The 12,395-nt window shown below is 43.1% G+C and overlaps 1 protein-coding gene across 7 annotated transcripts in view; it reads left to right on the top strand.

Moving 5' to 3' along the window:
- DYNC1I1 (dynein cytoplasmic 1 intermediate chain 1) overlaps nt 1-12,169 on the top strand; it is a 202,978-nt gene extending 190,809 nt beyond the window's left edge. For all 7 annotated transcript variants that reach the window (XM_048510901.1, XM_048510898.1, XM_048510902.1 and 4 more), the window contains one exon: nt 11,327-12,169. In XM_048510901.1, the coding sequence (XP_048366858.1) occupies nt 11,327-11,437 (111 nt within the window). In that variant the 3' untranslated portion in view covers nt 11,438-12,169. The remainder of the gene's footprint in view (nt 1-11,326) is intronic.
- The last annotated feature ends 226 nt before the right edge of the window (nt 12,170-12,395 follow it).

Below are 12,395 nucleotides of genomic sequence, written 5' to 3'. Positions count from 1 at the left end.
GACAGACTTATGTATCTGCACATGTACGTTAATGTGAGAGGGCAATTTCTGTATCAGTTACTGATTATGTACAAAATCACAATGAAGTGTTCCGATTATTAAGTAAATCAGATGGATGGGAAATCTATTGAAGGGAACTTTAAATATTTTCTTTAAAATATGTTTAAATTCTGTATCTGTTTTATCAGTAAATCTCCTCAAAGTATTAGTACAAGTGACAAGTGTCGCCATCTTGGAATAGAAAGGCGGTTCATAGGAAACACCAAAACCGGACATTCCTCCTCTCCTCCCTGTACTTTGAGACTTCGTTCCCTGTCTAACAGAACTGGATTTGGATGGCAAGTGCAAACTGTAGATTTCTGGTCCGAATGGCTGATGTTGTCCAGCAGACGACGAGCAGAGCATCTCATGAAACCAACAAGCAGTGACTACATGTATTTGGCTGACTGCTAAAATGCTAAATGTGTGGTGAATTAGTGTCATGTGCTGGACAAAGTGGTGTTTTCTTTGTCCAGGTGGCGATGTTGCTTTAGTGATGGAGAAGTGTATCCTGCCCCCCCCCCCCCCCGACAATCTAAAGAAATATCTGATACACAAAGTTTGGCTTTCCCTTTTTTGAAGAGGAGGGCTCTAAATAAAAGCTAGTGTCCAGTGTGCTTTCTGTATAGTGTTTTCTAGTATTTTTGATATGCTTTTTGCTCTTCTGTCCATTTGACAAATACATCCTCAGATAAGTCGGTAAAAGTTGTAAAGCAGACTGCTTTCCCCAAATGTGTCTTTCATTTGGGGTATAAAATGAAAAAGAGCCAGCTTCTGCAACATTTCAAGCTAGGTTCCCTGGGGTAATTGTTACAGACCACAGGTAACCCAGCATTTTCAAGACAGTTCATGGTCCCCAGCTGTGGGAACCACAGGGATCTGGAAGGCAGTTCTATTACTTATATAGTTCTTCCTCATTCATTGCAGTTCACACACATGAATATGGTTGTAATTTTAACAAAGTCTTTGCAAGATCGCCCAGTATTATACAGCCATATATAACATATCTACGAGTTTCTAGCTCATGTTTTACTATATGTTACAGGAATTGAAATGCAATTAATGCAGATATCAGCACTATTGCCGTTTGGGGACAAATATATAGTCCATTCCCCCCCCCCCCCCCTTTTATTTTCCCATTGCGTACTTTTTTGGCTAACACATGCATGGAGCTTCTGGATGCAATTTAAAAAACCAAACATGCACGTTACAAGATAGCTGACTTTGTTTTTACAGTGGGATTACCTTTGTGCAATGATTGCTTCAGAAATAAAGGATGCTTTGCCTCTGCCTGTAGGCATTTGGAAGAGAAATAGTGTGGTGATGGCTGTGTGCTGGGTAGGGGCGGTTGTGTGTGTGTGTGTGTGTTTTTTTTTTTTTTGAAGTAGCTTAAATAAGAGCTCTTTAATGAAAAAAATGCCCAGGTTTGAAAAATCAGTCAGTTTAATTACTGTGTTTTATGAAGGCCATCACCCATTGCTGATTACTACAGTGATAAAATCTTTAGCTTTGGAAGCCTCTGTAGGGGGTAAGCCAATGTAAGTCGAGCAAAGTCCAGTAATTATCACCCTAAATCCTTGTGTTTTTCATTACAATATTCCTTGCTTTAAGTTACCTTTGAGTTTTTGAGATCTTTAATGTACACATTCTATGCTGGGGGAGGGAGTAAGAGCTGCATTTTAATCTAAACTTCTATATAAAGTGAAATGCAAGGATTTCTGCTGGTTTAAAATATTGTCTCCCAGCCCAGAGATGTATATGGTACATTGTGATATGTAGTTTTAAGGAGCGTGGCACTTCACTTCCTGCCTAGTTCTAAATCTCTCTCTGGTTTCCCTTGTCTAGCTCTTGAACCTACAAGGAAGTGATAAAAATATTACATCTGCAGTCCCTACTTTGCTTGGCAGAGAAATTCCCAGTGGTGGGATTCAAATAATTTAGCAACAGTTTCCGAACTTCCGGTGATGGGACTCAGTGGTGGGATGGCAACTGGTAGTGTGACTCAGTGGTGGGATTAGCTACCGGTTCTACCGAAGTGGTGTGAATAGGCTGAATCCCACCACTGGAAATACCTGAATCCCTCCTCCACACCTTGTAGCACAAGATGATTTTCTGATGCCAGTGCTTCGATAGACCACAAAATTACAGCTCCTGTAGGCAAACATCTCAAAGGAAAAACAGTAAACTGCCTCATGTTGCATTTGAATTAATTGTACAGAATTTCATAATGCTATATGAAAATGCCCCTTGAAAATAACACTGTTTCATAACATTGTGTAGCATCTTAATGAGGCACAATGAAAATGTGCTTTTAAAATAACAAATTGGCCAATAGGAATAATAAAATAAGTACATTGAGTTTTTTATACGCATAGTAAAATCAGTTGGACTAGGAAATTGTTACAACCTGTGCTACAGGGAATTGGGTGAAAAAATGCTCAGTGCCAAATTTGGGTTAAAGCTGCATTATGTTAACGTAATGGCACACTTGTTAGCAAAATTCAGTGAAACAGACATGCTCTATTACTTGTACCGGCATATGTTTTCTGGAGAAATGTCTTCCGAAACAAAAATTAGTTTGTGTAATTAATCATCTTTATGATTCTTCTGTGGTTTGAGCCTGTCACTTCCAATAACAACCTTGGTTGTGAGGGAGGACTTAATTATGATGTTAAATTTTTTTAATGGTTAGTAAAATTCTATGTAGTTATGAATATACAGAGCTGTGGAATGAAGGTCTTGATAAGGAGCCGGTTAGCCTAAAATTGTGGCACGTTACAGACCAAGTTCAGGACGTTAATTTGCTTCATAGAAAAGCGGAAACGACATATTTGAACTATAATTTTATGGTATTTGCAGGCCAGTTGGCTGTGATCCAGCAGACTGTGAGTACACAGGGCTTCCTTTTGGTTGCTATAAAAAAGCAAAAGATTCACCTATTTCCCCATATGAGTGACACATGTCTTTGCCTTTCCACAGCAGACACAAATTCTGTAAATAAAACAAATAATCGTAATAATAGGCCCCTGAGTACCAGTAGCTTGGGATAGAGTTGGAATGGATGTGGCCTTCATATTCTGCTTGTGAGTGCCCAGGTAGACCTGGCTAGTCTCTGTTGGAACTGGCATGGTGGATTAGATGTTTGGTCTGATCCTACAAGGCTGTTCTTATTGAAATGCATAGTTCTGGAGGTCCGTGTTGATTCAGTTTTAGATCTGCGAAGGGTCGGGGTGGGGTTCTCAATTTTTCACTAGTGTAACAGCTAGCCCAATCTGTCAAACCCGCTTGGAACTCTGCAGGGAGGTACTTCACAGCAGAAGTTAATCCAGATGAAAACCCACAAATGAACTTTATGGAAGGGTGACATGCACAGTTCCTACAATACCTGCTGTGCATTGAACAGAGACAGTATTTAGCCCATCTGTGGTATCCCACCCCTTCAGTTAAGCACACCAATATATATACAGAGCTGATTAAAATCATCTGCATGCAGTTTGTTGGCTTCAACCCCTGGTCAGTGGTTTCGGCCATTGTTAACAAGGATGCTAGGTTCTCCGAAGAGTTAAGTGCAGTGGTACTACAGCTATGCGAAAGGAGTGCTTTTGGTTTCTTTGGTGGCCCTTTCCTTCCATCTTACCTCCCACTTTGTTTCCAGCCATGTGTGTGGCACTGGGAGTTGCCTGGAAAAACACAAGAGTTTTTCAGGCTATATATAAAGAAAAATAATGAAGGAGTTTTGATACCACCGCAGGATCAAAGCCAGAATAGGTATACATATATAATAATAGCATATGTTTGCATTTTTTGAAAAATTGCTCATTCGTTCCTCCTTTCATACTTAGTGGCAAAATATCTTTCGGCCTCAGTTAAGCAGGAATGGACCCCTGAAGGAAAATTAAAACCCCACCAATTTGTAATTTGGAAACTTTTCTTCCTATTCCGTATGTTTTGAGAAGAATTGGGACTGATGCTTCAGTCAGGAGTGAAAAAATGGTCTGCACACAATATTTGTTGTTTGACCCACACAAATCACTATTTTTGTTCAGCGGCTTGATAAACGTATCCATGCAGAACCCATTTCATGCAAAACTGTTTACAACAAACTCTTTTCAGTACAGTATTATTTCCTTGGCCAACGTGGGCAACCTTTGGGATGGTAGAAGCTGTGTTTAGAATAAGTTAATAGAGAACGCTCTCCTGAGATAGGATTTTTCTAAAACAATCCTGTTAAATTGGAAGATTACAAGGATGCTGATCAACCACACGTGGTATTTATTTTGCAGCCTCGTCTTAGTGATTAAAACCCGTTTGCCTTGCTGACGCTGTCAGAGGAACCAAACTAAAATTAACCCAAGGTCTTTTTTTTTTGCTGTCTTTAATTAGCTGGCTTTTAAAAATCTTTTTAAACTAGCTCTCTCCAAGCCAGCTTAACTTAGCTTGGAATATAGAAGAGAGGAGAATGCCGGAATCAGGAATTTTAGGAAAGCCACACTCTTTAGCTACAGTGGGGAGATTTCTCTCATGAGGAAGATGGGGAAATAAATGTGAGAGCATTGTTGGTCTTGGGCATTTGGGTATCTGAAGTAGAAAATTAAAACCGCATCTTTCTTGGTTCTTTTTTGCAAAATGCACACAGTGAGAGATGGAGATTGAATGCAGGAAAATGGTACCCCCTCAGGAATCTTATTTCCTGAAGCAATGGTCTCACTATGCTTCACAGTGAGGCCATCCCTGACTCTTGTCAACAATGATAGAAAAATACTAGCCAGAGGTTCTGCAAATGATAATATTGTTTTCCATTGTTAACATTCTAGTTCAGTTTCTTCAGATGAGAACAACTAGGTTTGACATTACAGAACAGGGACCAGAATGCACTCTATCACATGCTGAAGTCATTAACTTATGCTCAGTACATTTTCCCACTGCTACCGAATTCAATGGATACGACAGGAGCTCTATGCCAAAATGCAAGGGACTGAAGTGCAAAAAGATAACTGTACCCCCATTACTCATGTTTTCTGCCAGAGATACCTGATCTTGGAAAGAACACCGGCTTCTGTTTCCAAGATGTTCCCAGAAGAAATCAGAATCACACAAGAGTTAGATTTTCATTTGTAAATATTACTGATTTGCATTATGAAATGTTCTTCAGTGGGAGTTTAACATATTAATATACTTTTGTTTATTAGATTTTTAAAAGTTTCTGGTCACCCTGAGAGTCTTGCAATGGCATACATCATAATAAATATACATTTTTATTATTAATATAATATTAAATATAGTATATTTGGGCATACCTGTGTCATGGAACTTTCACATTCTGCGGGGAAGGAAAAATAGTTCAGATGCTTAAAGACATACAGAAGAAATGTACCGTTTCTGGAAAGGGGCATTCCTCCTATAATTCTGCTGCAATTCCAGTTTATGCTCATGGGAAGGTTATGTGCTACACAATGAAGGCACTCTTAGTTGGTTCCTTTGGGAGACTTGGGCATTGTTACTAATATAGTCACGGCCCTCAGTTTGTAAGACCTAAGCAAAACTGATAATGATTATTACTTTATAGGGTTGCCATAAATCAGAAGTGACTTGATGGCACTTTGCAATCACACACATGCACACATTAATCCAGCAGGTGTCCTGATATATAGTAAGATGATAACTTCTCTTGGAGCAACCAGTCCTAGATGTATCTAGATCACTGGTTTGTATCCTCAGCAAAGTTTAAAGCCTTCCTCTGGCCTAAGGAGCTTTCCTCTGACAAAAGGCTTAGGTCCATTCTGCACAGCACAAATAAGAGCGTTTCCTGCTGCTGCGCGCTACTCTCCCCAAGTAGCGCGGGGTTCCCCAGCACTCCCCATTGCAGGGGCGGTGACAACGCAGCCGCCCCGATGCTGCTGCTGTTGCGCCCCCTCAGCGTGCGACATTCCTGGCACCTTTTGAAACGGTGCCTTTTGATGGGGAAGCCCAGGCGCACGTCAGAAATGATGCGCACTGGGAGTAGCGCGCAGCAACCACTCATCCAGGTAAGTGGGGAAACGACCTAAGACATCCTGATGACCTAAAAAAAGGCATCCCAGGAAGTTCTCAGGATGCCTTACTTCCACCCAAGGCATCTTTATATATATAATGCTTTAAAGTGCACCTTTCCCCCCTAAGCTGCCTTTAAGATGTCTGTGCAGAATTTTACTGCTCAACCATTGTGCTCTCTTACTGCACAGAAAAAACAAGGAGGGCAGGTCTACCCAGTGCTTCTCAATAAGAGGTAAAGCAGCCCTCTGAGCAGCTAGGATTCTCTTATGCATATCTGCATAAGAGCACCTTGAAAATAATAATAAAATAAATAAATAACAAAACTATATATTGCCGGAATTGGCAGAGCAAATGGAGTACAACTGTTCAATTTTGGGGCTGAAAAGGCACCCTGTGCAGCCTGCAGAGCAACATCCTGGGGCAACTTTCAGCAAATGGAGCCAGGGAGAATCCCTTCACCAAAGCACAAAACGTTGGGTGCAAGCGGAGGGCGAAACTGACCAGAGAGTGATATTGTCAGGCGAGAGAAAGCCTTTTTCCCCCTCTGGCACCCTTGCAGTCTGGAGTCAAAGCAGCCACAGCCTCTTTTACTCTTTTTGGGTGTGCAGAGTAAAAAGAAGTCTTTTTAAGACGTCCCACAGATGTCTTTTTTTGTGCTGTGCGGAACAGACTTTAGTGATTCTTTGTAGATTTTGTAGGTAATCTTTTGGAGCCACACTATCATTAACATGGGATCAAGTTCTTGTGCTCACAGAACAAGATTTTCTCTTTTCCTGCCCTATAGCCATTTGAATTCCCCACCCCTGCCAATTCCTGTCCCAGGGGGTTCCCTCTCCCCAGGGAAAAGGATTTCTGGGGACATTTCAGGTTGCCATGGGATTAGGGGGGAGCAGAAAAATCTCATTCTGCGCACTACACCTGTGGAAATACTACCGGGGAGCCAAACAAATATGTAGGGTTACCTAAAAGAATCTATCCCAGATAATTTTTTAACCAAGTCAGTGCCAAATACTATTTGGAGTACACATGATAAAAACAATCTCTGTAAATCAAGCATACTTGCAACTCCAGGTGATATCTAATGAGACATTCTTAACTGACAATTCCATATTATTGTTGAAGAGTTTTCCCCATCCATGATTTCACAATACTTCATTAGTTGACCAGTCTGCTTTGTGTCACTTGCTGCATTAATACAGACCATTTATAGTGTGACAAAGACTTTGCTATCTTAATTTAGAAAGAGCAAGCAGATATAAATGAACGTGTTGTAATGGACACCTGTTTAGAAGGCTTACGTGTTCAGTGCTAAGCACTTATGGCAAAGGGAGTGTAGTCCACTAAAGCAGTGGTTATGGGACAGTGGTAAAGCAAAGAGATCTCAGTAGCCTATAGAGCAACCCGCATTTGCTGGAATGGATTGTGAGGTTGGTGTGATTTGTTAATCTTTGTTAGGGCAATGCTGCCCTTTCTGCTTGCAGACATGTTTAGCTGTGGCTATGGTTGGAGGAGTTCTTGGCTGTACAGCTTTTGGAATGTTGAGCAAATGATGTTTTATTATACTGCTTTTTCATTAGAGGATATTCGAGAAAAAAGGAGGGCCCAGGACTTACTGCAGACCCTTTTGCTGCCTGGGAATGCAGGGGTGGGGCAGCAAGAGGCAGGCTTTGTGCCAGCTGCATGGTTTTCTAATGGGCAGGGCTGTTGTGGCCTGGCTGGCACGAACAGGTGAGTTAGCCTGGGAAGGCAGAGCTGTGGCAGTCTGGCCATTTAAAGCTGGGCGGGGCTGATTCCTCGCCTCTTTGGCTTTGCGCTCCGCTGGTTTCTCCCACCTACCCTCCCTCTATGTTTTGGGGCATTGTTGTTATGGGTTTGCGGTTGCTTGGTTCATCTGTCACAGCTTGGTGGGTTGTGCAAGGAGACTAATCAGTGGTGGGATTCAGATAATTTAACAACGGGTTCTGGTGGTGGGATTCAAATAACTTAACAACTGGTTGTTTTCAAAGCACCATTTTAACAACCGGTTCTGCCGAAGTGGTGCGAACCTGCTGAATTCTACCACTGGGACTAATCCATTTGTGGGGGCCCCCATAAGGGCCTTGGAGTAAGACGAGCCTTGGTACTGCATGCCCAGGCAGGGGCTGCTGATGGCTCACACCCCCATGCAGCAAGGGGAGTTTCATTTAGATGTCAGCACCCACATAGCTCCCACGGTCTTGCTGTTCTGGTTCCCCTGAGCACTCGGGCCTGGGGGAGGGTTATCATTAGGGAACAGCAGGGATGCTGCCCAGTGACTGGATCCACCCTCTATGCTGCATCTCTGCTTCCTTAGCTGGCATAACCAATAAACAGATTGGCCAATTCTTTATTCCACAAAAATGAATTGTCCTGTGTCTTATTGCCCTTCCTCTCCCCTCCTCAGGCAGCATCCTCTGGTCCTGAGGACTTTAAACTTAGATGGAGCAAATTAATAGGTTTAGAAGTCTCCTGCCCTGGAAACAAACCACTGATTTATTGGTGGTTCAATTGTTCCAAAACACACAAAGAGACCTTTTCCCATGGCTTTCCTATTCATTAGCAATGCAGGGAAGGCAGACAAGAATTTTCTCAGAGAATGCTGCTTTGCTGAAATAAATGGGGAAACGTGGTCATGTGAGAGCCTCGTCTATGCACTGGAGCACCCAGTTCAGTGGCAGATTGTGCCAACTTTGATTTAGGATTGGGTGCCTAAGAGTCCAGTCACAATCTTTAGAACATGTCTAAAGAAGCCAGATATGTATATGGCACATTAGCAGCAATGGAGACACCCAATTACGCTGCTTATGTCTTGAAACAGTTGCTTCCCTTCCCACCCCCATCTTTGTATTACTGCACAATGTCTTTGTATTACTGCCTTCTTCCTATGAGCAACCAGAGAAAGAGTACAGAGCTGTAAAAAGGTGCATGGTTAATTTGCATTCATGTTGCTAGTTTCTAGTGTATGAAAATATATACAGAAGAAGCAGTTTAGGGTTTTAGGTGATTGAAACAATCTTATTTTGCATTATCTTTCAAAAATTGCGACGTTGGATTCAGCTGGAATGGACGGTGGGGATTACCCTGCGATATCGCTGGAGCACAGTTGAGGGGGGAAAAATTGTTTCAAGAATACTTTTGTCCTCTCTTGATGGGGGAATAAAAGAATTTTCAATTTTGAGTTATGGGAGGAAAGTTCTCATCAGTTGTACAACATCTATTTGCTCTGTTCCAGAGATGCTTAGCATTTTTATTGTACTTTTGGGGATCTATAGTTTATTTGACAAAAATGAAGCAGAATAAAAAAAAATCTAGCAAAAACTGACATCAGTTGGGTAAAAGTTGCATAACATTTTCTAGTGTTCACTGTTGGGTAATGGGACTCATTCTGAGACTTGCAAACAATCACATTCACAATTACCATGCACCAAAAGAGCCACATGTCTAGTTAACGGCCTGTGTACCGCTTCATTGAATGCACACACAATAACATGAGATCCAGTATGGATATTAAATACAGAACTACAACCTTTCCACTAGAGATTCCATCACCCTCACCAGATGACCATCTCACCCTGTGACTGGTGTAAAGAGTTTGTTCTTGGTGGTTGGCCACAGAGACAGGCTAGAGTATCGCTTACCCTGCTGCTCAGCTGCCTCCCTGCCTGGGCTGGCAGAGGCAGTCTTCGAGGTGGTGGTGGAGGCTCTGAGTACAGTGGTTCTGGAGGATTTCAATGTCCTCATTGAAAATGCCTCTGATCCTCATGGCTGCCATGGCAACTGTGAGGCTGTCTCAATTTGTTTCTGGCTTGACACGCTCAGTTGGACATGCTCTCGACCTGGTTTTTGCGACAGGTGGGTTGAATGTGCTTCATTAGTAGGGGGACTCAAGGTCCATCCCTTGTCATGGACGGATCACTACCTAGTGAAGTTTGGGCTTCAGATGTCACTCCTCTACTGCAAGGGTGGGAAACCAAATAAGATGGTCTGGCCCTGGAAGAGGGTGGAATCCCAAGGATTTCGGAGAGCTCTGGGGGATTTGCCTAGTGAACATGGCTGGCACTGCTGTTGAGACCCTAGTCTTGCTTTGGAATGGTGGGATCAGGAGCATCAACATGATTGCTCACAAGTTCCCTCATTCAGCTGGAGGAGCCCTTTGGGCCCCATGGTACACTGGGGGTCTCAGGGCAATAAATTTGAATGTGATTTTAATTGTTGTTTTAATTGTGATATTTTATTCATGATGTTTTTATTGTGGTTTTTATAATTGCTAATCTTTGCAAACTGCCTAGAGATGCTAATATGAGGCACAGTACAAATATTATAAATAATAAAAATAAACCACCAGGTTATTTTTGAGCTTGCCTTTCCCCACTACTATTGAACCTTATCCAGCCTTTCTGAACCTAGAGTAAGGTGAAAGGCTTCCCTCTCTGCTGTCTTACTCTTTCTGTTTAGCATGAGGAATATTGCCTCATGTGTGAGAATGAGACTGCCAAGACTCCTGCAAGAAAGTGAAATAATTGTGGAGAAAATGGAGTAAAACCAACACCATCCCACTGAAGTCTTTGCCTGGGTGGCTGCTGCGGTGAATGTTCTCTGTATTCTCTTTGGCCAGTTTGCTTGCCTCCTAACATCCAACTTTACTTCCAACCGTGGTGTGAGGGCTGCAGTTTACAATTTACCTCAGAGGCATAGCAAGGGGGGAAAGTGCCCAGTGCACTGGTGTATACCCTGCCCTGGAACACCCCCGCCCCACCCCAGAATGCCCCTGGAACGCCCCCGGAACACCCTCGCCACACCCCCACAGGTGCACACGCCTGGTGCGTCACCCCCGCCCCCTTGGAGCTATGCCTCTGGCTTACCCATTCTCCATGCCCTGTAGCAGTGGTTGTTTCAAAGTGGGAACCCCCTGCCCATCACAAGCCCTCCAGACCAATGGCCTTTCTCACTGCTCTTGGGTGTGTGCCCCCTTAGGGAATAGTAACCAGCAGAGCCGAAGGTGGCTTCTGAGCCATTGAGCATCACTGGAATAGGGAATAAAGAGGTGCTTTGTGCCCCTGCAGTCTGTGTCCAAGGCTAGGTTTAAAACTGATGCTAGTGTAGCTGAAGTCCTGGACTGTGCACTTGGGACTGTGTCTGGGCTCTCTTAAACTGGCCCGCTGTTACTCATCTATTGCAGTGCTTAAGAACACTCTCCACCTCTGTTAGTCACACTGTTGTCATTCAATTCTTGTAGCTCGCCATGCCGCACAACGACGAGTGGTCCCGGTTTGCCCGGACGCTGGTGGAAATCCGGGCCAACAGAGCAGACAGCGAAGAAGAAGGAGCCGTAGAAATAGCTGCCTAGAAGAGACTTAAACTGTAACCTTCTCCCCATTCATCCCAGACTGGCATCTGCCCTGGTTTGAAGACATCGTTGTTCAGTGTCAAGTCAGTATTGTTGTGGCTTCCGATGCCAGTGTTTGTGCCAGAGTTAGAGTGCTGATTCCTCCTTATTAATCACACTGTGCTTAAAGTAGGCTGAAACTATCCAGAGCCTTTTCATGCTTCATATTTCTTTATTTGGGGGGATTTTGTGGGGTGGGGGAGAAACTGGGAAATGCGAAGACAAACCAGGCTGTCGTGGGTTTGGTGCTTTTAACTCCTCGTAGTAGCTGCAGTGATTAGCTAGAAACCCCGACCAAACTTGGGCTCCTCAGCACTTCTGGCAGAGGTGTATTAAATCCATATGAAGCCCGATATGATTGGGTGCAGATGTGGTGCGCTTCACGATGTGGGACTGGGCAAAAGACGTTAGATGTGGTGTTTCACATGGTGACTTACATTTATGAATGGATGTACTATACAGACTTTGCTGCTCCTTATTTATTGCGGTGTGCTGCATGGAACATATTTATTTGAAAGCATTAAAATAAACGATCCTCGAGCATGTGCATAACGAGCAAGCGGCGTTGTCTCCGCATGCCTGTCGGGGTTACGGTGAGTTCCAAATAACAATTACAGGGTGTCACTTGGTACTAAAATGAAATCTGTAAGAGGTTGCTTGAATTAAATGGAAGGTTTTTTGTAAAAAAAAAAATGCCTATTATTTCTGAGTACTTGAACCATATTTCACATCCACCTAGGTCACTGATATTCATTGAGATTGTTACTGTTAACCTGTAACAAGCAGTGCAGTTCGCAAGCCCGGCTTCAGCCATGCCATCAAAGCCCTTCTGTAGGCATCTGGGCTAAGAGTTCCATGTTGCAATTACTCCGTGTATCAGCCAGGCGAGGAGCTTCAAGCTTCAGGCTCATCATACGGT

The sequence above is a fragment of the Sphaerodactylus townsendi genome, linkage group LG11, assembly GCF_021028975.2.
Source record: "Sphaerodactylus townsendi isolate TG3544 linkage group LG11, MPM_Stown_v2.3, whole genome shotgun sequence".
Lineage (NCBI taxonomy): Eukaryota > Metazoa > Chordata > Lepidosauria > Squamata > Sphaerodactylidae > Sphaerodactylus > Sphaerodactylus townsendi.
This window is presented reverse-complemented; position numbering and strand designations above follow the sequence as displayed.